At 39.5% G+C, this 27,157-nt stretch overlaps 3 protein-coding genes and 1 non-coding gene across 5 annotated transcripts; all 4 read right to left on the reverse strand.

The window, feature by feature from the left end:
- Nucleotides 1-407: 407 nt before the first annotated feature.
- sumf2 (sulfatase modifying factor 2) lies at nucleotides 408-4,211 on the reverse strand. Of its 2 annotated transcripts, none has more exons than XM_078172518.1 (9): nucleotides 4,003-4,211; nucleotides 3,763-3,907; nucleotides 3,558-3,672; nucleotides 3,072-3,116; nucleotides 2,829-2,979; nucleotides 2,547-2,602; nucleotides 1,836-1,920; nucleotides 1,483-1,624; nucleotides 408-1,373 (listed from the first exon to the last, which is right to left on the reverse strand). In XM_078172518.1, the coding sequence occupies exons 1-9, from the start codon at nucleotides 4,055-4,057 to the stop codon at nucleotides 1,271-1,273; spliced, it is 897 nt and encodes a 298-aa protein (XP_078028644.1). In that variant the 5' UTR covers nucleotides 4,058-4,211; the 3' UTR covers nucleotides 408-1,270. The 2 variants fall into 2 exon arrangements, with proteins under 2 accessions (XP_078028644.1, XP_033494922.2); XM_033639031.2 differs by having other exon boundaries at nucleotides 3,763-3,910.
- Nucleotides 4,212-5,357: 1,146 nt separating this feature from the next.
- cct6a (chaperonin containing TCP1, subunit 6A (zeta 1)) lies at nucleotides 5,358-15,279 on the reverse strand. The gene is made up of 13 exons (XM_033610714.2): nucleotides 15,042-15,279; nucleotides 14,274-14,337; nucleotides 13,545-13,679; nucleotides 12,800-12,973; nucleotides 12,467-12,570; nucleotides 10,639-10,909; nucleotides 9,905-9,987; nucleotides 8,102-8,198; nucleotides 7,865-8,012; nucleotides 7,083-7,216; nucleotides 6,783-6,885; nucleotides 5,840-5,912; nucleotides 5,358-5,737 (listed from the first exon to the last, which is right to left on the reverse strand). Exons 1-13 carry the CDS (start codon nucleotides 15,176-15,178, stop codon nucleotides 5,665-5,667), a joined length of 1,596 nt encoding a protein of 531 aa, XP_033466605.1. The 5' UTR covers nucleotides 15,179-15,279; the 3' UTR covers nucleotides 5,358-5,664.
- LOC117247476 (small nucleolar RNA SNORA22) lies at nucleotides 10,083-10,219 on the reverse strand. Its single transcript, XR_004500828.1, has one exon. It is a non-coding gene; the product is annotated as a small nucleolar RNA SNORA22 (small nucleolar RNA).
- Nucleotides 15,280-17,021: 1,742 nt separating the features above from the next.
- On the reverse strand, nucleotides 17,022-26,819 carry LOC117270657 (protein NipSnap homolog 2-like). The gene is made up of 10 exons (XM_033648394.2): nucleotides 26,662-26,819; nucleotides 24,920-25,047; nucleotides 24,701-24,746; nucleotides 24,489-24,583; nucleotides 23,085-23,155; nucleotides 22,000-22,140; nucleotides 21,845-21,876; nucleotides 20,862-20,956; nucleotides 20,450-20,533; nucleotides 17,022-17,377 (listed from the first exon to the last, which is right to left on the reverse strand). Exons 1-10 carry the CDS (start codon nucleotides 26,751-26,753, stop codon nucleotides 17,313-17,315), a joined length of 849 nt encoding a protein of 282 aa, XP_033504285.1. The 5' UTR covers nucleotides 26,754-26,819; the 3' UTR covers nucleotides 17,022-17,312.
- Nucleotides 26,820-27,157: the final 338 nt, after the last annotated feature.

Below are 27,157 nucleotides of genomic sequence, written 5' to 3' on the forward strand. Positions count from 1 at the left end.
TTGTCCCTTTAAAACAGAAAGTTTCTGATAACCACATGAGACAGTGCCACTTATTCCCAGCATTTCTTTTGTTTAGTAACATTTATACTGTCTAGGATATGGTCATTAATAAGACAGAAATATCTCTGCAAGAAAATCTATCCCAAAGAAAATCTCAAAACAGGCTGATTTACATTCCACACATGAAATATTGTATCGCTGTTGAATAATCTCTTCACCAGAAAGCGAGTATGTTGAACTTTTGCATCCTTTTTTCCCCTTTGTGAGTTTCAATACAAATCCTGAGGTGAAGTTCTCAGGACTAAAGGGTCTGCAAGCATCCACATCATGCATGTGAATCCCTATAAACTAATGATGCAACAGTGTCAAATTATGACACTGATAATAAGAGGCTGAAAATTTAAAAATGAAATTAATCCAGTTTAATTCTAATTTGCATTTTTTTGAAACACTACATGTTGAATTTCCAGTTTGACAATTAAGGAACTGTGACACTGTCCTCATACTGTATGTTACGAGAACCGAGCTGCCAGCTCTGATTTGCCCTGAGTAAATATTTGTCAGTCACTAAAAACACATTTCACTTGCATGATATAACTGGATTGTGTGGCCAGCTCAAAAGCACTCCATCACTTCTTAGTTTAAGACAGTAACTTGCTACTTAGACAAAACTGGAGTTCAGCTGAAAACTTTTTTTTTTTTTTATCTGTGGTGTTAATCAGAATGAGTCCAAACAACCTCTCAGCTGGCCACTCGAGATGAGAGTAAACAAAAAGACAAAGACGGGATTATAGCAGGCTGTGACTAAGCCAACGGACTGATTTACTCTCCAGTCACATAAAAACACTTGACAAAAGACAGATCCCAGCGTGCAGGAGGAAGACTGCCAGTGACAGTCAAAGAGTGTCCTAATTCTTCCAGTCAGTGCGGCAAGAAGTCCCTTCAGTCATGCCCCTAAAATAATCTGCAGCTAGTCTCATTATTTTGGGGGGAAAAAGTAACAAGAAATTTATTTTTTATTTGAAAAATCGTTTATTTTTTGAATGTTAGATATTAGTATGTTTGTGTTTGTTCTTCAAGTTCATTAATAAAAAGTTCTCCACAGGAGAAATACAGTTTGTCTCTTCACTCACGTCGCCCTGTCACCATTAGTAAAATTCATTGTTAGCCATTGATACTAATTGGTCCCTTGCTTTTTTTTCTTTTTCTTTGTCTGGCTCAAAAGAACTTTCTTGTCCTTCATTTAATATTTATGACTTCCTGTTTGTTGCTACAGTTCAGTTTTCCCTTTTTTCTTCCCTTGTTTCTGTCCGTCACTCGCAGAACACCTGAATCCCAGGTTATCAGAGGCAGAGTCAGGGGTGTTGCCCATCCTGCAGGACACAGAATCATAACCATCAAGCAGGATTGCCATACAGTTGTTGTGTGAGCTCAAAGTCTAGAACACAGTGTTTTTCTTTCTTTTCTGTTTTAATAACTCACCTGGTCGTGATTCGTGCCTTGTGATTAGCTGAGCCATCCACCGTGTCGATCCAGGAGCCACCACGCAACACATACATGGGCTGTGCTGCTGGAAAGAGTGTGGATGTCCATTCCCATGTGTTTCCCATCATGTCATACAGTCCTGCAGGAAGAATAAATGTATATAATATTTCACACAGGATTTTCATTTGCCCTAACAGAGATACCAAATGAATCGAATCCCTCTCAAAGCGAGAAACACTCACAGCAGAGTACCTAACTCTCTATTTGGTTTTAATATTTCTGTAACATCTATGTCTGTCTAGCACTTCTACTCTTTAACCATACTTTAATGTTAACTAAGAGACATTTACCATAATTGTTCTGAGGAGGAAATGCTGCCACAGGAGAGATGCCATGATATCCATCCTCTGCGGTGTCAACATCTGGAAACGATCCCTTAAACATTCAGAAAATTAAGTTATTACAAAGCCTGTGTTTTCAAATGCTTTCACATGAACATGACTTTTTCATATGACAGGAGATCTAAAATAGTTAAGACTTTCAGAGGATGCACCTTCCCAGTGTTTGTTTGTGGTGCTATAACAAGGTTCATAATGTTCCAACATACTTTAAGGTAAAAAGGCAGCACACACAGATCTTCAGGACAGAGTTGACCAATCTCAGTTTCACCAGTTTATTTTGGCCATGATAAACTGTTCAACCTGGCTGCTCTGATAAAGTTCAACAGGCCAAAACGTCAGCATTGTTCAAAATCATACCAAACACACATTATCTTACAGCAGAATTTTCCTATAAGTATCTTAATTAATACAAATTAGCAATACAGTTTAGTTATCATGGTCTATTATAAACAACGACACATGATTACCTTTGGATAAGAAGGTCTAATAAAGTTTTACACCAATATCAATTTATCTGTTTAGCTGAAGAAAGTATTATAATTATCTGCAGAAATAAAGGGAAGCTACCACATCAGTTAAAAAATACATATCAGTAAATCTCTTGTCAGAGCATATAACTGTGCAGTGCTTCTGCAACATGCATTATTGTTGTGAGCTGACCTGCCACAGGTTGGTTCTGTTGGCCTGGAACTTGTTTCCCCATGGATAAGTTCGACCTGGAACACAAGAGGCAGGAAAGGGATAAGAGGACATTGCAAACAATGAAACTGTACACTGATTATTGAACAAGGTGGTCGTCAAAACTATAAAACAGTTCTAACTCTGTTTAATGGATGTCAGTCAAGAGTAGATGCGAATAAACAGTCAAAAAGTTAGAACATATAACCATAATGGCGGCACACACAGTATTTCTTCTATGCTTTCAGTGTATTGACTGTGTACCTTGCAGCCCCCCACGTGCAGCCCACTCCCACTCCTCCTCAGTAGGCAGTCTCTTGCCCTTCCACCGACAGAAGGCCTGAGCATCATTCCAGCTCACCTGAACCACCGGGAAGCTCAGGCGCTCCCGAATGCCTGAACCAGGTCCTGCAGGCTGAACAGAGGAAGGTCAAAGGAGTTAAAGGCCAGCACTGAAGGCATGCTACGAGATATTCAGACAACAAAGGAAGAGACTTATCACCTCACCTGTCTCCAAAACACCCGCTCTATAGGCAGCCACCAAGGAGCAGACTGGATAAGAAGGACGAGAATCAAAAGTTATCCATAGGACAGCATTACAAATGGTAATTGCTATATTTAAAGTCTACCAAGTGTATCTGACAGTGTTCTTACAGTATGTATGGCAGACTGCCAAATGTTTCTACACCATCAACTACAATTTTCATTATTGATTAATCTATTTATTTTTTAAACAATTAATCATTTAGTCTATAATGCCCACACTGAAGTCATTATTACTATTATAAAGTTTTTTTTTTTGTCTGACCAACAGCTAGAAACGCAAAGAAATCAATTACAATAATGTAAAACATGGAGCAGAAGCAAATCTTAAAATCTGATAGTCTGCAAACAAGAAATGTTTGTTGTTTTCCTGTTGATTGAAATGATTAATTAATGGTCATTTGACGTCAGACTAACAATTATGCTCTGAGTGATCAAAAATCCCACTACCTCAATCCTCTGTGTGACTTTGCTCTTCAGCTCTTCAGGCACAAAGTCTTGAAACACAAAACTCCAACCAAACGTCTCAGCTTCAGTTTTATACTTCTGTGCTCTCACAAAGTCTCTGTAGTGAATCAAGGTCAGCGGTTTAGTTATATAATATTTTGCTAAGTAATATCAAAACACTCCTATATCAGGTAGCAAGTCTGATTACCTGAAGTCGGCGTTAGTGACGGGGTATGTGTCTATTTTAAACGGCTGCAGCTGAACCTCCTTGGTGGGAGCCTCTCCATCTCTCCCATCAGCTGCGCTGGTTCCCATTAACATCTTTCCTCCTGGTATACTCAACATGTCATCTGCTGCTGTATGTCAAAACGAAACTTGTCTCTATCATGGCGATTCAGTGTTAATATAATTTAAGTAACGTTATGTTCAGAAAAAAGTAATATCTTACCCGACACTGTCAGTAAAACCACCGCAGATATCAGAAACACTACTTTAACCTTCATTTTAACAGGCTAGTTTTAGCTAACATTAATGAAGCATTACGTATGTGTATATAACGTTTATAAAAATACAAGTTTAAGAGCTAAATATCAGCAAAACTTCCCAAACTTGGATACATTTCTGTCGGACAGATCTAACCGTTGCACCGGAAATGGGTTCAACGCTAAACAGGTTCCGTGTGAAACAAAAGGTTCAGCTTCATTAAAAAACGTCAACACAAGTATTTAATTTCTTTCAATTGATTTTTTCCCTTTCCCTACAACAATGATACGAAGCGACACAATGCTGTTATAAAGTTATAAAGTTTTATTTAGAATTTTTAAACTCTGAAGTTAAATTTAAGACAATAAAACGCTACTTCTTGCCGCTAAATTATATACGTGCTACAGTTGGAAAAGAAAATCAAAATAAAAAATAGACAAAACTTTTTATAATAACTAAATTTATTTTTTTAAATATGAAGCCACAGTTTATGTTACGTGAAAAATTAAACTCATCTAGCTAAAGAACAAATCATCCCCTTGATAAGTGTATTTGTAAAATGATTTTCATCAATTAAAGCCTTTAAGATATATTACTTTATATCCACGTTTACAACCTTGACTTTCTTTACTAAGTAATTATCTTAACACTTTTAATGCCCTTTATGATTGTACTACATGAACGCCAGACATTTTTGTTTCAAAAACTTAAAATGGAAATTTCGCGTGCATAGACTAAGAAATTATATTTGAACCATTCAGTTTTTTCTGTTCATGGTCATAAGTATGTGTATTTAGTTTGTGTGCAGTGGTAGAAGAAATATTCTACATCTGTTATCAGAGTAGAAAAGGATTTTTTTTTTTTTTTTTATCTATGATGCGTTCACGTGTGAGAAGCACTTTGCTGTAACTGTTGAAGATGAAGCAGTTTTGACTATTACATAGCGTTGGGCGGTTCAATCTATCAGTGCATGTCATATAAACGTTTCAGTTTTGTGTATAAAAATTTATCTTTAAAGTAAATACAGCTTGTATTTTAGCAGAGTTAAAAGTAAAATATTTTTCATTTAGAATTGTTGTGGAGTAGAAGTAGCAGAAAATGGAAACGCTCAAGTTCAAGTACCAAATATGTATTGAAGTTACATTCTACTGCTGGTTGTTTACACGTTTTAATAAATTGGTCCGGATTTTGTTCATATTTGTGCACTCTTCCAATTAGAATAAGAATATTGTTGACGCTGAGCAGCCAGTTTCTCTCTGCAGTCAATAACTGTATGTTATGCATCTGATTACTCTTCAAAGACAAACAGCCACCAAATCCTTCAAGAGCCAAGAAAACTTTTAATGGGTAGAAACAGAACTGAGTGGCAGAGGTCAGTGCTTAACAAAATCTCATAAATAAACCAATCAGAGGGAGGCATTGACAAATCCATGGAAAAAAAAACCCCAAAACGAATATAACAATGGTTTCTGACAGACGCTGTGATGGATGCTGTGGGGTTAACAGCGGGCCGTCCATCAGACTGGGATGCTTCAGAGTTCCTAGACTGGGGATACGTTGACTGAACCATCAGGTAAACAACTATCCCTGTGAGTATGATGACAGCTGCAGCTTCTTCAGTGGACCTTTAACCTTTGAGAGAGGACATTCCAGCTCGCATGATCTCATCCACCAGCAAGATGTTGCTGGCGATCACCGTGCTGTAAAGAAATGAAGAGTCGAATACGAGTTTGATGAGGAAATTATGCATAAGAATTCCACATATTATTGATCTTGCACTGTTTAGAAATGTGTGATCTTACCATGAATGGAGAAGCTGTTTCTTTACGCTGTAATTATCCCAAACACCTGCTTCTCCTGCCACCATGGGTTCCCCTGAAGAACAACAGGATTTAAGTAAAAAACAAGCTTGTGACAGAAGTGCATTAGAACCCTCATAAAGCATCCCTTATGCTTCCAAGACTAGGGATAATCCTGGTGACTAATTTCCCTGTCGACTAAACCAAAATTTTAATTGACTAGTCAACTGTGCTAAATTTTGACTGTTTTCTGTGTGTTTGTCTCAAAAGACTACTTTAATTGCAATCTTCAACAACCGTGACAAATTTTAAATGCCACTGAAGGACGAGACACTTTGCGCCGTGCGGTATGAATGTGAACGTGACGGCAAATTGCCTCTGAAATGTGGGGCACATTGGACCTTGCAGATTATCCAACAGAAATGATAGCAAGTCACTTTAAAGTTAATAAAACAACTCACTTAAAGTTAACAAATAATATAATGTCTCAAAAAACATAAATTGCTGCTGATTTCATTTTCTAGATCACAGTACTGCCAAACCACGCTGGTTTTGCAAGTGGACATCTCTCTTATTTCTCACCGTGCTGTTTTAAAACTCCTACTCGAGTTCGAGCAAAGCCATCAGGAGAAATTTGGGGTTCAGAATCTTGCCCCAGGATACTGCGGACTGGAGTAATCGAAGCGCTGATTTTTCTATAGCGATGAACCGTGCTACCTCCTGAGCAACAGCCCCTCAGTGTGTAAAAAGGCTCACACTGTCTGCACTTTTTATTAGAGTTTAACCTCAGAAAAAATAACATGAAGCACATCAAACTACTATCAGAGTTAATAGTCTTATATCACTGATTGCTGCTTTTGAAAAACAGATATTGTGATGTATTATGGAATTCTTGCAGTATATCATGCAAAATAATCTTCTATTAACAGTGTGCTGTGGTTCTGACCTGTGCTGAGGTCGACTCCAACTAGCTGTCCACACTCTTTGTACTCCGTCTGCAGCTTCAGCAGGGTCTCCTGCGGGTCGTAACCGGAGTTCTGGGCCAAAACCTGCAAAGGAGGTTGCATTTTTAAAGTCAGAGGCTGATACAGTATGAATGCTAACAAATCTTTTTTTAACATTTTCCCTGTCTAATGTGTAAGTCTGTTTGTGGGACTATAAATATTATAGCCTTATTCAGGAGCAAGAGATTTATCTAAGCACAAAGAAACAGTGGAAGCCTGGGGACAAGGTAAAAATCCTTCACCTTGGGGATGACTAGGAGAGCATCTGCAAATGCTTGGACTCCCAGCTGGGCTCTGCCTTTCACATTGGGCTTGTGTTTCACCAGAGCATCCGCGACAGCCACCTCAAATGCACCTGCGCCGGACACGACACAACCTAAAGAAACAAAGAGGGGGAAAAAAATACTCAGAAAACACAGGTATAACTTTCTCGGCTCCACAAGGCAGGAACAATATGTTTAAAACTAATTGAATTAAAAAAAAATTGGGGAGTTTGTTCTGATCAGCTAATACATGTAGGAGAGACTGAAACACTCCTAACGCAGAGGTAAAGACCAGAGTCACTGTAGCACAGACATGGGAGAACAGGGAGAGCCACATCAGCATCCCTGGGTGTTCGCTGTGCAAATGAACCCAACTAAATTTTATATATAAAAAAAAAAACAAAACACAAATAAACTGGGCACATTTCAGTAATTAGTTTCATGATAAAATCAAAATCAAGATAAGCAAAAGAACATAAAGAAATGACTGGAGCTACTGTCTGTAAAGCAGATTTTGTTGAATGTAACATCTGGATAACAAAGTCTGGAGAGGCTTTACATAGTTGCTTTAGACAGGGAAACCAAAGCTTCAGAAGAGGGACAAAACTAACTTTCTTTTCTAAATTGAAACATTTAAAACTGCAAGTTTTAAATGTTACAACATGACAGTCAATGCATGATAAAACATTAAAAGCATCACAGCAGTAAATATTTCCACAAAACGGACATACGGTAAAATTTCAGGTTCCCTCTCATCTTACCATCTTCAATGGCGTTCTTGACTGCCCGCAAACCATCCCTTACGGCATCTTTGATCTGTGTAAGGGTGTGTTTGTTGGGTCCCTTCACCAGCAGGGTAACGGAGCGAGGGTTCCCACACTTCTCGATGAATGTGTACTTCTCCTCTCCCTGCAAACAGGATTAGGAGTGACACCTTTAGACTGGAATAAATAAATAAATAAAAGAATACAGTCAGAAGAACTCAGATGGATACTCACCAGTGTGTGTTCAAAAACCAACCCAGCGTGTCCCAAGCACTCAGGTGTGAGGTCATCAACTGAGTTCATGGCAATGCCGCCGCAAGCGAGGGTGAGCCTGCAGAGGGGAAAATACGTTTTTCGTGTAACTCAGATCTTTAATGTGATTTATGATAATAAATATGCAGCTGTTGACAGAGAGTCTTGTCTGTGCAGGTGTCCATGTCCTGATGCAAGTTAAGCTATCTGGCTCATTTACTGTGTTATATTGAAAGAAATGCATCTCTGCCTCTTCGACAATGGATTTCTCAGCATTTGTCCAACATGTCAGTTTAAATACATTTTATGTCCAAAGACTTAAACTTAACATTTAATTTACATTTTGACTCTCAAAAATTGTGGAAAAAACTTGCTAAATTGGCCCAGAGGGGTAGAGATGTCACATACAGTATAGAATACAGTATACAGTGAGAGCAACTGACATAGCGTGCATAACATGCCATACCCCGAAAAATTTTAGTATCTGTGATAAAAACAAAAAATATAGAAGCTGATGACATATTGTACTGCTCACAACGAAGCATTTGTGCTGAAAGGCGCTCCCCTGTGGCTGAACAAAGTATTTACTTGTCAGATGAAATCATACAAGGTGCAACACAATCCTGTCAGTTTCTTCAATGTGTGCATTGAAATTTTGTCTTTTTTTCCCACCGCCTCTTCTTATTTTGTGGAAGGCTTCTTCATGCTTGTTCATGTTTTCAGTCTAGCTGTGACGTTAATCTGTTTATAGCATTCCAAATGGATCTGGTAATCCATGGTTTCTGGTTATGTAACGATTTAACTATAGTTTTGTCTGCAGTTGCTTCTGTTGTTTTACAAAGTCCACCACAGACTCAACAAATTCACTGATGTCTTCCACCAAAATTAGCAAGTATATTTGTATTTTTTTACATGCAGGAACACCCGCTAAAAACAAAATAAACTCCTTTCCCATATAGGGCTGCCACGATTAGTCGACTAATCGATGACTAATCGACTATTAAAATAATCGGTGACTATTTTAGTAGTCGACTAATCGGTTACGTTCAGATATTGGCAGCTTTACACACTCTCCCGTGACGGTGAACTAAAACCCTTTGGCGTGAGTACGAAACAAGGCATTAGATGACGTAATTTTGGGGTTTGGGCGAGACAGACCAACATTTTTCAAAATTTTAACACATTTTTCGATAAAATGATTAGTCGACTAAACGAGGAAATAATCGACAGATTAGTCGACAATGAAAATAATCGTTAGTGGCGGCCCTATTCCCATAGCCTGTAGATGAGCATGCCTTTCTGTGTGTAAACAGTGAAAAGCAGCATGGAGGCCAGTGAAAATGTACAGTCTTTACTTATATATATATATATATATATATATATATATATATATATATATATATATATATATATATATATATATATATATATATATATAGTCTCTCTTCCAAACTCAGTGCCAACTAATTTGGAAAAATGTTCTAGCACTGCTTGGGCAAAGAGGGACAAATTTATGGCTGAGATGACAGAGTCAGAGATGCTACAGCAAGGTGCATCGGAAAAGGTGGCAAAAATTGGGGTGTCCACCCGTGTCCTGTCTCCATCACCACAGATCGGAGCATGAGTCGATAAATACCCATAACTACAGAGTTCAGGAATGAAGCTGGTGTTCTTTTCCATTCTTGTAACAAACGCAGTAAGGTCTACTTTTACATCAGTGCTTGCCCCCAAAAACAGATCAACTACTAAATTTATATTGAAGTAGGGAAAATGTCACATTCTTACCTCTCCATGTTCCTCCTCTTTGCCCTGCGCAGGGCTACGATGCCCTCCTTGGCAAGGGCATCCAGGGAGAACGGATCAATACCCTACACAGGACAAAGAAAAAAATGTAACATTCATTTGTCTTCATCAATTCAAGGATCAATTTATTGTGTATTCATGTCAGTTTCAGCAAAACTGAGTTTATTCTGATCCGCTGAATACATGTAGGGGAGGAGTGGACTCTCCTAATGCAGAGGTACAGATCAGATTTACTGTAGCACAGATACAAGAGACCAGGGAGAGCTACGTTAGCATCCTTGGGTGTTCTCTGTGCACTTCATAGGACTGATTAATTTTCACTTACATGTGCTGCGTCATAAAATGCTTACTAAAGAAATTAAATGTCTTAAATCATATATGAATTGACATGTAGCTTGGTGAAATTAATTACTGATAGGTCTGTAAGAAGAAGAAACCTAATTTTTATATTCAACTACTGACAGATGGCACTGTTTACGGATTACATAGCTTTCTGTAAACATCCATTTGTCTGCTCATTTCCTGTAATCCTTCACCGTTTTGTATGACTAGTTATGCTTTTACAGTTTGATTATGATGTTTTTAAAGCACATTGTCAAATGAAACACCGTAAATGAGCTACTGTTTGAGCTGCTCCCAGTAAGGAGACAAGAAAAAACACTGCAAATGTCGTGCAGTGAAAATGCAAATACTGCATGAATCCTCTTCACACGTACCTTCTGGTTAATGACGACGAAGCCCTTCTCCCCGTTGGGACAGACTTTGTTCTTAAAGCTGATGATCTTCTGCACGCGATCTTCAATGAACTTCCTTTCTGCAGCCACGAGCTTCTCCCTCTCCTCGGCACTCTTGTAGAAGAAGCCAGAGTTGACCTCCGTCTTTTCATACTCCAAGGAAACGTTGCAGGTCAGCACATAGGCGTCCTCTACCCTCTTCTTCATGTCTGGGTGTCGTGCACCGTGGTCCAACACCAAACCTCTGATCAGCCTGAGAGAGGGGAAAAAAGCAACAACCTTCAGATGTCTGGGACCTCAATACACCCCTAAACCACTATCAGTAAAAGATGATGTGACCAATCCTTAGTACATTAAGTACTGTATGCATTCATTACCGGCACAACCATGGTGAAAAATGTGTTTCTTTTCAACAGACGAACCATGCACATAGCATATCTAAATATGGCACAAAGGAGCTCTAGCTGAGGTTCTGAAGGGGAACCAAGCGTGCTCAGCTGTTCATATCTGCCAACACTCCTGATTTTCATGATTTTTAATCCTTTCTCCTGCTGTGCTACCAAGTGGTAATTTGGAAATAAAATGCCAGATTAGACTTGAGGACAGTATAATCTCCTCCACACATTACATTCAAATTGTATCGCAATACCTGACTAACCAGTCTGGAGCATGAGTTGTCCACCCTGCCCAGCTGCACTCGCTCTGCCTCTGCTCTCCGCTCTCCGCTCTGACACTGAAAATCTTAAGCCCCGTTCCCACTGAATGGAACAGTACAGTAAAGTTCAGTTTGGTACGCTTTTATTCCATTTCCACTATGAAAAGTTGTGGATGGTACCAATGGAACGATTGGGTACTGTCCCCATTTTGGTCCCCCCTCTGTTGGGGTACCTAGCACACAGATCTGGTACTAATAGGTGGAGCTGTGAACTGTGCAGTCCGTTGATTGGTCAGTAGCCCTCTGCTCAGGGCTGAGTTGTGGCTGGTTTTGAGGCTCATGTAACCACTGTTCATACCATTGACCGTTTTATTAGTAGACTGTAACTATAAAATGAAAGGACGTTTTGTTGCTTCTAGCAGCAGCTGGAGTCAGAGAAAAAAATAACTTAATTCACAGGGCCAACTGCCGGCGACTTTTAGGGTGAAACGTTAACTTGTAATGTTACTCAGTGTATGAGATCATGACGAGAATCAATCAACACACCTTAAATTTCACTGACAGCTTTGACCATCACTTTATGTTGACGTCATGTTTTTATATGACACACTTATAGTAATGAGTGGATCATATATTAATTTCAACCAGGTTATGTGAACTGCATATATTCTAATCCGCATATATTCTACTCTGAGGAAAAAAAAAAAAAAAAAAAAAATGCTGCCTGTGTGTGTAGGAAAGAGCCACTTGTCTCTCTTGCCCTCCACAAGTGTTGTTCTGCATGTGGCCTGGATGTCAGTATGAAATGGGAAACACTGTAGGCTAGTTTTAATATTATGTTTAAACTTTTTATTAAAACACTTTGTATGTATTTCAATTTTAAAATGAGTTATGAATTTAAGAGTAAATAAGTCATTTTACTTTCACATCCCTGCATTTATGCTATTCATCTGTGGTTTAGGGTTATATGCGGTCGGGGGCTTTAAGGGTAGGCCTTTTGTCAATTCCCCAGAAAATCTCCCTCTTTTTGCAGCCTAACGTTGGCAGGTATGTGTGTCTTGAGCAGATAGCAAAAAGGAGCAGGACTCAGAGATAGTTAACCTTGATAGATAGATGCCTCTTATTCCAAGTCCTTCAGCTTTTATAAATACTCACTGTGTATCGCAGTCAGTCTTGTGCTTCATCTCCATGATTTCCACCATGTACAGGTCAATGGGCTCATTGGGTTTAGTGATGGCCAGCACAGCATCTACTACGGCCTGAAAACACACACACACACACACCAAGCACAAAAAAGATTACGACTGGAAATAATCGCTGACCACCACAGCAATTATCTGACTAAGCTGTCATTATTTGACATTTTACAGCCAAAGGGATAAACTAGACTGCTAAGAGTATAGATAACCAACAAAACAATCTTTCCTGTAGGTTCATTTGCTGACTTTCAGCTCTGCGTACACTGAGCTCCATTTCCTCATGTCTCACCTCAGTGAGGAGGTCTGCCAGCTCTGCGTAGACCTTGGTCCTGAGGGAGGTGCGTGCTACGTTGATGAGGGTCTCCCTATCCATTTCCCGAGTCACCTTCACCTCCTCTAGAACAGCCAAGGCTTTCTCTTTCGCTGCCTCAAAGCCTTCAGCGATGATTCTTGGATGAAGACCCTGCAGCATAAAATAAAAAGGGAATTATGATGGGAAGATAAATACAGTTCTAAATAAATGCAGACCAAAGAGATTCACATGCTAATTTTGGTTATGTCACGTGCCTGTGTGTTCCCCATCAGCGAGGATATAAATGGATGAAGGAGGAGTAGTGCCGGTGCCAGTGGGCCAGAAGACTGTGACAGTTGTGTGTCTCTAAGACACGGGTAATAAGTAAGAGTTTGGCTAAGTGCGGTGATATTTGTTGGCTGTGTTTAATCTTTTCTTTATTTTGTGTGTCCCTGCTACAGGCGGTCCGGTTCCCTTTTGGAGCTTGTTTTTTCACTGATGGTCCTTTTCCCTGTTTTCATTTTGAATTAACTTCCTTTAAACTGGCAATTTGTTTTGTTTGCTTTTTTTTTTCCTTTTTTTGAAAGTTCCCTCCATTTCACTGTTTTACTCCCTCCTTCCCCTTGATCTCTGCCGGGGATGTAACAGGTTTAAAAAAAGAAAACACGGTGTATATTCTGAGTGTATAACAAAACAGGCATATGACAGCAAAGCTTTTAAATAGCACGCCACTCTCCATTACCTCTGACACGTAGAGGTCAGCCTGCTTCAGCAGTTCACCGATGATGAGAACATTTGAGGTGGTTCCATCTCCTGTGATGTCATCCTGCGCCGTGGCAACCTTCGCAATCAGTGATGCTGTTGGGTGCTGAATTTGCTGCAAAGTACAACGTAAAAAGCAAGTGATTGCACAAAACTCTCACCGTTTATTGAGGGACAACAAAGACTACTTCACAGAGCCCGAGGTGACATCTAAAAAAATGTCTTGTCAGAAGTATAGACTGGGTACTGTGGCAGATATTCAAGAGTCCAGGGAGAGGTGCTGGACATTAACAGCACTTGGAAATCAATGGCAAACATTATAAATGCATTTAAAATATTAGCTCTTGGGGTGTTCATGTTTCTATCATCAATATATTCAAGAATATATTAGTGATTTTGTGATCCAATTAGGAAGCAAAATGATACTTTTAATACCTTGCATTCACACATGAACATGTTGTCGCACAAATACTCAAACACAAACGCCAAATTCCTCATATAATAAATGCCTCATTAAGTAAACAAGGCTAATCATACATGTAGTAGTTTGTTGTTGTTTATTGGATAAGGGACTATACTAAATATACATGCACAGGCTTAAATGGCATCAGCATAACTTAGGGGTGTGGTCGCTCCAACAATAAAGCACAATGAGGAACAGGATAGTTGGACAGAATCAGTGTCATCTCACAGTTCAGCACTTCCTTACCATCTCGTGTAATAAGACGTTGCCATCTTTGGTCAGCTTTATGTCCCCTGCACCAGACACCAGCCTGCAGAGCCGAACAGGCAGGAAGGAGTTAATTTTAACTCGCCAAAGAAAAGGCTGGTTAGCTACAACCTACTGTATGTCACCAGTTAGTCAAGAAAAGTTTAAGTTGTCTGTCAGCCATTACTACCATGTCAAGTATCTGTACACTGACAGAGATGCAGTAACGCTAACTGTTAGCAATATAACTAAAGTTCAGAAATAATTCCCGACATTGAACAATAACTAAAGTTAACCGTTAACGTTAATGTTGCCAGTGATTATGTAGTTTGCCAGTTAAAGATAAAGCTAACATTAGCAGATAGTGTATGATTATGAGTCCTAACCGAGATTAATTCTGAGCATGTTAGCGTAATAAGCTAACCGGCTGATGCTAACATGCTAATGTTAGCTTAGCGGTTGTCAAGCGGATCGTGACGATGACTGGGCAGGGCAACGTGCCCCGGGAAAATCCGCTATTCGTTAGCCTGTGGGGGGCCTAGCTGACCGACAATGTGATTCAGCACTTTGTGGCGGAGGATGACACAGCAGTAGACAGTAGAGACTTTGCAAATTTAAAATACACCCATTATAAGGTGTCTGCAGGATCACTATAGTGCGACATGCGCACACGGTGTACCGGTGAAATGCAGCTAACGCTAGCTAGCTAGCTACTTAGCAAAGGTAGCTTAGCACGCGTGCTGCACAAAGGGCTCCAGTGGCACTCACATTTTCATGGTCCCCTTCGGTCCCAGGTTACTTCTCAGCACATCCTGAAGCCCCCGGGCGGCACTGATATTAACCGCCAGGGCGGCCTGGGCCCTGGCCACCTCTGCTTTTGGGTTCAGAGCTTTCACGGCAGCCATGGCGAAGCAACTCGACCAGCGAAGTAAAAGTAAAAAGTACCGCCGGTAGGGAGTCCGCACTGCTCGGGCTCAGACGCTCTCGAAAGGAGAGTCGCTTTCCAGAAGGCTCCAACACGTGTTCTCATGATGCCTTTACGTACACAGTCTGGGCTCGGACATTGCAGATTTCTAGGAAGCGTTGACTCCCCGTTCACATTAGCACAAAATTAATCCTGACTGATCCGATTACAAGTGATTGTACCTACTGTTGGAATAACGAGAGGGCAGGAAAGACTCAGTTTGGGGTAGAACAGATTCAATACTGCATAGGTTTTGCAAATAAAACTAAACAATAACTAATAATGATAATACAATTACTGTTGTCTAACTCACTTTGGCTATTATTATTCGTTTTGCTTTCACTAGGTCCCGTGGAGGAAGACTGCTATTCTCAGGTACACTCAACAGGAAAACACATCTATGCAGCGGTCACCATTCACAATTTCGTCGGTGGTTAATTGTGCGCTTTAAGATTTGAGATTTCCGACATCCACTGAAGGTAGCATAAGTCACACCCTAGACGACGCTCCGGTTAAGCGTGTTACGTCACCTTTGCGATTGTCTGATATGGAAATATATGACATACAAGGAGTCCAAGGTTTTTTTTTCATTAGAATTTAATTCAATATGTACAACTAATCTGAAAGCACTGCAATTCACATTTACCACATTGAGATATTACTTCTCTCCCGTCCACGTTTACCGACATCAGATAGTTTAGAATACCCCCCACTTCATTTACAGATACAGGATTGACCATATGTCTGGCTTGGTCTATAAACCCACTATGTATATCTACAATCTGACCATTTAAAAAACCATTAATCTCATTTAGAGCTCACATTCACCCGGTTGGCATTAGTTGCTTGACAGAGGGACAGGCCAAACCAGTCAGTGTACAGCAGTTTGTAGATACTGATTAGTTTTGCAGAAATTAAAAAATATATCTTATCATTTGAATGATCCTGTCTCCTTCTCCACTGCTGCAAGAGCTGGATATGCCACTTTGTTTCAGTGAGATAAGAATCTGGAGATGTGGTCAGTTTAACAGTGAAGATACAAACCAGGAAAACTGACTCCTTTGGCGGACTCGGCACTTCACCCAAAGATCTGGACGCTTTACTCACATATCCAGCAGGAATGAAATGCTCTGGATCCAAGTCTAGCTTCATGCTCTGACTAGTCTGACACTCAGTAGTGTGTTTGTGAACTTTAATTTCTGTGCGTTTTCATAATGAATCTGTTCATCCAGCCAAATGATTCTGAAACAAATAGTGGTACACGCTGTAATCATTTGGCTGGATCAAAGCCTTGTAAACATAAAGTCACAATTTCTAGATGAGTGTATATCTGGTGAACTTTTACTGTATATAAAGCTAGAGTCTGACCATGACCCTACAACACAGGTGTCTATACCTGTAATTATCAGCTTCGTCGTCTATTTCACAACACTGATTTGTAAACAGCACGCTCCTCTTTGCAAAACTGACCATCATCTGTAACATATAAAGCTACCCAATTCATATTGATAGTGAACTGTGAGCTCTGGGTGCAGTGTTTTTGTTGTGAGATACTGGAGGCAGGTACTGTTTGTGATCTGCTAGTGCAACAGGGCTTACGAGTCATTATTCTGAAAGACCGTCAGACATTTTCAGCCCCTGTGACCAGCACTAGAACTGCTAAATGTTTGATCTCTTCTTGGTATCTCATCACTCAAACACCGATGTTTTTGTATCATCATAAAAAAATACGACAAAGCTCTTGATATCTGACCCTGTAAAAGATAGAGACAGTCAAGAGGAGGGGCATGTCAAATTATATTTTGTCTACACAAAGCACATTAATGAATCAGTAACACATTAACCGCTGTAACAGATGCAGTTTTGGTGATTTTGTTCCATCACCCGAAATAAGACATTCTAGGCCCACACAGAAACGGGGAGTAAAGAAACGACAAAGAAAAACAAAAACTGAAACAGCATGTTGATGTTATGCAGATTTCCCTGGCAGTGCACACTCCGATGGTTGGTCACACTCTCCACAGGTCAGTGCGACAATTGCAGTGGCTGTTGAGAGGCTCCCCCGCTGTTTGTGGTTACTTCAAGGGCGAATTCTTCATGGGAATCATTATTCTAGATTCCATGTGCTGAATGAGAGGGACTGTGGGGTGGGGAAGGAACAACAGTCTTAGAGATTTCTGTGTATTGTTTCTATGCACACACACAAAAACAAAACAAAAAAACGAAGGGGTAAGTGGGAGGGATCAGGTTACACTTTTCACTTGCACTTTTTAACCTGGATGAATCAACAACCAGTCTTATTTAATTAAATTAAAATATCATGGGAAACACATTTAAATCCCATGTTTAGGAAGGCCTTTCCTTAATATCAGCAAGAATAATGACCTGAAATGAACACAACCTGTTGTCTTTACAGTATTTCCATTTCATGTAGACGATCACCCATCCTTGATTAGAACTCATAAACTGCTGAACGACTGTTAGATCCCTGTGTTTAGATGTGCACCACAATCCACCACAATTATGCAGCATGTCAGTTATCAGACTTGTCCCCTGTCCCCGACCTTATTTTGGAAATATGGCTTACTTACTTAAAATGTATTAAAGATGCATTATGTTCTCTTGCTCTGCCACATACTGCACAGATGTCCCTGATGTTTGGCTTGTTGGTAGCGAAGAGGATAATTCTTAATGAATGGAAAGCTACCACTACTTCTTGTTCCTCCAGATGGGTTAGGTAACATGTGTCAGGGATTCACCTTGAGAGACTTCTATGCGACAAACTGGGTTTGCAGGATAATTTGAGAGTAATGGGGGCCCAACAGTTAGGCACCTTAATTCACGATCTAATAGCTGATGTCCCTGCTGTGAGTCACCATGTTTTGTTGTGCTTGGCCTGTTTCTCTTTTTTGTTTATGTAATAGGTTAAATATTGGATTTATTTTGGTTAAGTCTTTTTGTTTTGTTTTTTTTGTACGTTGGTAGATTATGTTTGTAAGTCTGTTTTCATACGTCACTTTTCTAAGATGAAAATTAAATATGACAAAATACATGCAATATGTTGCTTTCCAATCTTGTGTGTGTCTAAGTATTCAAACTGGCAGCACAGTGACAGGGCAGATTCTTTCATGTGACTGCACGGTGTATCCTTATAATGTGAATGTGTCTCAATTATGTTGAATAAAAGGATGCACCACTACCTGCAATGACCTAGTCCAACTATCACCAGGTCACGTGAGCAAGTCAGGTCACTCCATTTAGGCAGACAGACGAATAGCACTGGCCATAGCATATCAAATTAAAAACATGATATTAATAGGACTACCTTTCTGAACATGATATACTGTATACAACCACATGGCTAACATACGCTTGATCAAACTGGTGTTTTATACAATGAACTATGTAACAAAAACCTCAGTAACATACAGTACAGGCCAAAAGTTTGGACACACCTTCTCATTCAATGCGTTTTCTTTATTTTCATGACTATTTACATTGTAGATTCTCACTGAAGGCATCAAAACTATGAATGAACACATGTGGAGTTATGTACTGAACAAAAAAAGGTGAAATAACTGAAAACATGTTTTATATTCTAGTTTCTTCAAAATAGCCACCCTTTGCTCTGATTACTGCTTTGCACACTCTTGGCATTCTCTCCATGAGCTTCAAGAGGTAGTCACCTGAAATGGTTTTCCAACAGTCTTGAAGGAGTTCCCAGAGGTGTTTAGCGCTTGTTGGCCCCTTTGCCTTCACTCTGCGGTCCAGTTCACCCCAAACCATCTCGATTGGGTTCAGGTCCGGTGACTGTGGAGGCCAGGTCATCTGCCGCAGCACTCCATCACTCTCCTTCTTGGTCAAATAGCCCTTACACAGCCTGGAGGTGTGTTTGGGGTCATTGTCCTGTTGAAAAATAAATGATGGTCCAACTAAACGCAAACCGGATGGGATGGCATGTCGCTGCAGGATGCTGTGGTAGCCATGCTGGTTCAGTGTGCCTTCAATTTTGAATAAATCCCCAACAGTGTCACCAGCAAAACACCCCCACACCATCACACCTCCTCCTCCATGCTTCACAGTGGGAACCAGGCATGTGGAATCCATCCGTTCACCTTTTCTGCGTCTCACAAAGACACGGCAGTTGGAACCAAAGATCTCAAATTTGGACTCATCAGACCAAAGCACAGATTTCCACTGGTCTAATGTCCATTCCTTGTGTTTCTTGGCCCAAACAAATCTCTTCTGCTTGTTGCCTCTCCTTAGCAGTGGTTTCCTAGCAGCTATTTGACCATGAAGGCCTGATTGGCGCAGTCTCCTCTTAACAGTTGTTCTAGAGATGGGTCTGCTGCTAGAACTCTGTGTGGCATTCATCTGGTCTCTGATCTGAACTGCTGTTAACTTGCAATTTCTGAGGCTGGTGACTTGGATGAACTTATCCTCAGAAGCAGAGGTGACTCTTGGTCTTCCTTTCCTGGGTCGGTCCTCATGTGTGCCAGTTTCGTTGTAGCGCTTGATGGTTTTTGCGACTCCACTTGGGGACACATTTAAAGTTTTTGCAATTTTCCGGACTGACTGACCTTCATTTCTTAAAGTAATGATGGCCACTCGTTTTTCTTTAGTTAGCTGATTGGTTCTTGCCATAATATGAATTTTAACAGTTGTCCAATAGGGCTGTCGGCTGTGTATTAACCTGACTTCTGCACAACACAACTGATGGTCCCAACCCCATTGATAAAGCAAGAAATTCCACTAATTAACCCTGATAAGGCACACCTGTGAAGTGGAAACCATTTCAGGTGACTACCTCTTGAAGCTCATGGAGAGAATGCCAAGAGTGTGCAAAGCAGTAATCAGAGCAAAGGGTGGCTATTTTGAAGAAACTAGAATATAAAACATGTTTTCAGTTATTTCACCTTTTTTTGTTAAGTACATAACTCCACATGTGTTCATTCATAGTTTTGATGCCTTCAGTGAGGATCTACAATGTAAATAGTCATGAAAATAAAGAAAACACATTGAATGAAAAGGTGTGTCCAAACTTTTGGCCTGTACTGTATTTTGTTATGACTTTCATTAAATTTGCTTGAATTCATTCATGTTAATATCATCATCATGATATGACTCCACTCAGAGCTGATGTTAGATTATACTGTCCTCTGCTGTCAGAAGGGTAAAGTGAGCAGAGATAAGAGGGCAAACTAAGACTTACCTGTGTAATAAACAACCTCATCCCAACCCTCACGCCGCCAGGCTGCATTTCTGGTGTCTTCTCTGGACTGAAGGTCTTTGTAGGCTAAATGAAAAGGAAAAAAAAAAAAAAAAAGATATTGCTATGTTTATACAGTTTTTACTCAAATCAATGTAGAATACCTAAAGTATCCTTAGAAAAGTGTTCAGGTCTGAAACTTTTACATTGAGTTATATTGATTAATTTCATCACCAAAAGGTATCTGATATATTTCCTGAATAGTAACAAACTGTTGAGGGGGCATCAAAGATACACCCAGTAGTCTGCTAAGAATATTATGTACACATTTGTGCACTTATTAGCAATCCAGAGATGCATTTTTAAATGCCCCTAATATGTAAATTTGGAATTTAAACTCGGAAACAATGCTCACCCCATAAGTGGTGAACTGTGTACAGACTTCCGATCTGTGAGAAAAAGCCTCCCACTGCCTCGTGGTTCTCCTGACGAAACTCGATCGCACGTGCCCTGTGGAGCATCAAAGGGTCGTTACATTAAAAAACATTGACAAATTTCAATTAAAGAGTTGTACTGATTAAATCTAGGGATGCACGATATTGGATTTTGTGCCGATATCCAGTATGCCAATATGTAACAACTCATTTGACCGATAACTGATACCAATATTAATGTATCCACTTTTTTCTCCACCTATATTTAGTGATCAAGTCTGCTGTAGTGGAATTAACAACACATTATGCATGCATAATCTTACTGTGATAGCCCACCAACAGATGGAGACATTAAATACAATACTTTTTTAATGTATATCTAATATTCATTCATTGTGAAAAATAAGAAAAAGCACGTTGGCTACTTCTGATCAATCAATTTAAAGCTGATATTGCCAATATTATCATACATCCCTGATTAAATCAGTGTGAATTTGCAGGTTTTAAGTTCAAATATCCCAACATTTTCTCAACAATTAATACATCAAATTTTGATGTTACAACTTCAGAATTGTTTTGAAGCATTTTGGTTTTTATTACATTAACAGGCATATTCCCAGTCATTATTAATCAGACAGGTGCATATTGAATGCAGGATAAACAGGTAAAAAATTATGCTTGAGATTTGTAAATTATGTGTGATGCAGTTTGTCATGCTGAGGATTCATGCATAGACTGTGTAGCCAAAAAGTACCGTTGACTCATATTCATCTGCTACAATCTGTAAAACCAATAAAATAGTAGTGAGGAAATTTTAACAGGTGCATGATAATGGTAGCTCTTACCCAAACACTAAGAGAAAACTCAAGACATTCTCAGATTAACTATAAAAATGAATCCTATTTGAGTTTCTTTTATACTAAATGTAAAAATAAGGAGCAGCATTTAAAAAGTTATGTCTCACCAGTAATTTCCCCACTCGATCATCGTCCCTGGCTGAAATAAAAATGTGCAGAGCGGAGAGATGTGGAAGATAAGTTGGCTGTTTACTACAGCAACAGAGAGAAACATACATTTATGCATACTGTGAGGAAGCTGGAAAATTTTCTACAGCGTTACCCTGAGTTGGTATGATCGGAGCTCGTAGATGTTGGGTCCTGGACGAGGGACGGGTTCGTTCCAGAAGCTGAACTCCAGCAGCAGCTGGTTCCTACGAGACAGCAGCATCTTTCCCCTCTCTTTCCTGTAGTCCATAAACTCCTACAGCAATGACAAACAACAGCAACACATTACTCTGTACATCTGTCTAGGGCCAGACAAAAACGCTACATTTCTTAAAATACTTCACTCTGGTTACATAGCAGGATGGATCACGGCCATAAAGTCAGATAGACTGGCTGCAGAATATCAACTGAGGTTAGACCATTTAAGTGCATCAGCATTTTATACACCTGGAACAACAAATCGCCTCGTCTCATGTGGAGGTACAGTCATAGTCGTATCCTCTGTCATCTGTTTTGGGTGGTTAGCATCCATTTCCAACTCACATAAATCTCCTTGTATTAACTAATTTGGTCAGTTTTGAATTACTTGTGAAATAATCATTCCATTACACCGTGAGTAATCTGGGTTATTATCTATTAATTGCCTAAAATTCATGTAGAAATATGCAATTGTTCAGGATACCAAATTTTAAAAAGGAAGTAACCACACTAATCTGCCTGTTTCTGATCAACAACAGACTGATTTTAAATGGTTAGTGCCCACTTTAATGAGTGACATTCATGTGGGCAAGACGGTAATGGTTTCAAATTTATTTGCAATTTACACATTGCATACTTATTTTCATTCTAAATAATGTTATGTCATAAAAATTATTTTGGTGAAACTTCAGGCACACAAACAAACAGAAAATTCCCCAACCTCTTGACATAAAACAGGAATCTACAATATGGACAAGGCAAGACTGGGTCCATTAACTGCACTTACCTTATTCACAGTAGACTAAAGTATTTCAGTAAGTGAGTTTAAAAGATTATTGCACCAAAATTACAATCACACAGCTGGAACATCACACATAAAATGGGGAAACATTATGGGTGGAAAAATGGTCTGTGAATCTAATTTGATGGGTGCACTGCCAGAGATGGTGGCCTACAGGTCACCAACTACAATTGAACTGAACTAACCCGAGCACCCGTTACCTTATTCTGCCTGAGTTTGTTCATGACTTCGGTGAGAGCCGGGTATCCTCCCCGATATCTCCACAGGTGAACTAGAATAGAAGGAGCAGAAGACCCAAAAATAATGCAGCTCTCGTATGTGTATCTAGATGTGTATGTAGTTCTCTGGGCAAGATATTATTTTTACATTAGCAAGTGTAGTTTAATTATTTATATCTAGACCACCTGTGATCTGAGCTGGCATGATGAGATCGAGTGTATCAACCATGAACCTCTGGTCAACTTCCATGAGAAAAGACGACAGGAAGTCATTTTACCGCAATTAAATCTGGTAAAATGTGAGATTTCAATTGAAAAATGCTGCAGTAAAAAATAACACTGGCTTTATTACATTCACATTTAGTAGTTAAGTAAAAAGAAAAGAAGACAATGCAAAAGTTCTTCGCATCATGTAGAAAAGCATTTACTCTGCTGCTACACGAGACAGTATCAGCTACACCCGATTAGTATGAAAAACCCCAAGATAATGCACAATAATAATAATACGCTGAATACAGTGCTCAAGCTGAAAAATCAACCACTGAATAAGTAAATCAGTTTTGAAAAATGCATATTCTAAAGGTCTGAACATGTTAAAAAAAGACACAGGGATCTCTCTGAGAGTTACGACACCAAGTTTCCTACAGTGTAAAACAAAGTTTTTTCAGAGCATAGTACTGGATATTGTTTCCAGGCGCACACGCTGTGACTGTGAACATGTTTTATTCATGCAGTCTTTAAGATTACCTTAACTGAGGCTGCTATTACTGCCCTGTAACATGAGAGGCATGATTACTACTGAGCAATGATAAATGTCACCACGAGGACAAAATGGACAGCGGCCAGGAAAAGTGCAGTACATTCACAGCTATAATTAACTAAAATAGAAAAGCTGTCAAAGTGTTGGTTTGTGTCACAAAGGAGGAGAGAGACGGCAATATTCTTAGGAAATATTTGTCTTGGAGAGGAAAATCTTTAGTAAAAACTATTCATCACAGTTTTTCTGAGCCTAAGGGTACATCTCTAAACTGCTTGTTTGTCCAAACTTCACTTTAAAAGCCAGAAATATTCAATTTAAATAATTCAGAACAGAATGAAGCAACACATGCTCACATGTAAGGACCTGTTTTACTTGTTTAATGACTTGTGTGATAAATTACTGCTGTCAATTCATTAACTGTTGATTACTCAACAAAACTTTTGAGCACTACTATCTTGTCTGTGTTTTTGATTTAGCATTTTCTCTCTTGAGAAGGACGTTTGTTTTATGTAGACAACCTGATTGTGCACGGTTAATTAACCATTAAAATGCCGTTAATGCTTGTGATTGGCATTTGCACATTTTTACCGTAACTTTCAGACATGGAGCTTGAAGCGCGCTCTTACCTGCCTGATCCTGCTCTCCGTACCAGGTGTTCCATGTGCCCACAAGCTCACAAGTGTATTCAGGGTTAGCATGAATGGAAGGCAAGACGTCCGCACTAAGGGTACACACACACAACACAAACACAAATGTGTAAAAACTCTGCACTGTTTATAAAACCAGCTCCTTGACTCGTCATCTGAATGAAGTCAATTAAGGGACAGGAACATCTTACCAAAGGTCATTGTAAGCATCAAGGCACTCAGGCTTGACATTGTGAACTGCAAGGAAACAACAAAACATGAGTGGATAATACACCAACTATCAGATTTCATGAGATTATTTTAGGAGAAAAACATTTTTAAATCCATCTTAAAATGATGTAAATCATGCAGGCAGAGTAATCTTTTTTTTTTTTTTACTGCAGTAACAGCAAGTCACGCACAATACTTACACTGTATTTTGTACAGGTTGTTGTCTTCCTTCTTGGCGAGCAGATGAGAGTGAGCGTCCTTTCTGGGGTCGACCTTTCTAACAAACAGGGACTTGAACCAGCTGTCTTCACGGAAAGCTGAGAGGCTCCTAAGGTGAAACAACACACCAAAGTTAGATACATACAGCTAGCACTTCTTCTGCTACACAATGAAGAAATAAATGACTGCCAACAATAGAAAAACTGACTGACTAGTGCAGCATACAATTATGCTGCTTGTAAAGCACCAAATGTTTTGGCTCCTCAGTACACTTCTGGCTTGCTCACTAACTAAAGACAGGTCCTGTTCGCTGGAGCAAACTGACCTGAGATCTGTCACAACTGTGTTTAAGTTCAAAAAGCAAACCTAAAACATATCTTACTCTCTCAGGGCTGTGATTAGTTACTATGTGAGTGTGCACGTGGTTTGTGTCGAGATCAACACATCAGCAGGTATTAGCTTGTTGCAATCACTGCATCATGACATCGATGTGTAAGTTGGCCATCTTCTAATAATAAAATGTATGCATAGAAATTTCAAAGATTTGTTTGAGGTAATTTAGAAGCAGTGACTCCATCATGTCACATGGCTCGTTCAACATGGGGCAAAAAGAACTTTGTTGTTCTACTGAAAAATGTCTTGCTCAGTGCATATGTTAGTCACAAGTAAATAATAAAGTTTATTTTCTTACATGTTTCTGTTAAAAAAACCCACATTGGGTGTCACACTGTTGTATTTTTAAGCTTCTCTCATCTTTTATGTAAAGCATAACAAGCTTAGATGTGATTTGAAGTGCTATATGAATAAAACTGCCTTGCACTGTGCCTCTTAATAAGACTGGGGTCAGTACAAAGTTGCATTATATACTGGTAAGTAATGTCTGCAGCTATGAACTTTGTACAAATGTCTTAAGACTATCCAACTCATTCGTTGCTGAGAAATTCAAGCTCAGAGTACAGCAGCAAAGAAGGCTGTAAGCTGTGCATACTGCACATAACCAGAGGATTAGTCTGCATGGACTCCTAAGCAGCCTTCCCACCTGAACAGTATTTCGATTTCTGCTAATAAACTTAATTTAAAAGTGCTAACAAATAGCCTACTTCATGCAACTGTTACTGTAGTTTAACAGGAAGCATTCCTGTGACAGTTTGCCAGCTTACGCAAACACAACTGTTTTAAATAATATAATGCATTCAAAAATATCACATTTTAGCCATATTGTTTATAAATCGCAGCAGTACAGTTGTCTTTACACACGGTGGTTGAAGACAACAACTGCCGGGGCAAGAAACTGGGCCATTCACTAATCAAAACAAGAAGTGTTGTGCAGATATTCATTGCATTTTGACCTTGAAGTTTGGGACTGACAGAAACTCCGCTGTGATTTTGCATTATTTCTACACATAGTAACTGTCATTCTACGCACAAAACTATTAAGTACGTGAGATAAAGTGCAAACACAAGCCGCTTTGCAACTTTGTAGTAGTGCAGGTTAATAATTAGCATTAGCAGAAAGTTAGCAAGTTTAGAGCTACATGGCTAATGCTAGCTACGTTGCACGGGGTTCTAAACGAAGCCAACGTCCCTACGTTAGCGTAGCGTTAGCTTAGCCACCTAGCATACCGGACTTTGTCATTGGTGGTGAACTCTATGCAAGCAAAACACATTTTTTGGTTGTATTTTTAACATCTGCATTAAGAAATAACACATAGAAATGTCTTACCTTACGACAACCGTGACCTGCCCGTTCGCCTGGAGACCATTATTCGTCTGTTTCAGGCCTTTGCCGACTCTTTGAAGGACTCGGGTCGCCATCTTTCCCTTGAAAGCTGTAATCAGTTGGAGGTTGTTTGACACGGCTGCAGCCGCAGTCCGGGCTGTTCCCGGTGGAGCTGACGTTACTCACATGGACGTAACTCGTCTTAAGTTTATATTCCAGAATCAGTGTGTGGTTCATTTGATAAGCAAGGGACCGTACGATATTGTACACAGAGTGGTTAAAATCACAGTTGATTAAGCATATTGAGCATTTTGATTTGACACCTGCTTTTAATTATGACAGAGTGACAACACAGCACTCTTGTTTTGGTGAATCTCTCTAAGGATGCTTCGCTGTGTTGAGTTATGTTTAACTTCGACTTCTAATCACAATTTACTTAATAATAAATAGGCTAGAGCTTGTAAAGGGCTTAAAGTAAAAGACTGACCCACATACATTT

Source organism: Epinephelus lanceolatus, chromosome 11 (genome assembly GCF_041903045.1).
Source record: "Epinephelus lanceolatus isolate andai-2023 chromosome 11, ASM4190304v1, whole genome shotgun sequence".
In the NCBI taxonomy this organism is placed as follows: Eukaryota; Metazoa; Chordata; class Actinopteri; order Perciformes; family Serranidae; genus Epinephelus; species Epinephelus lanceolatus.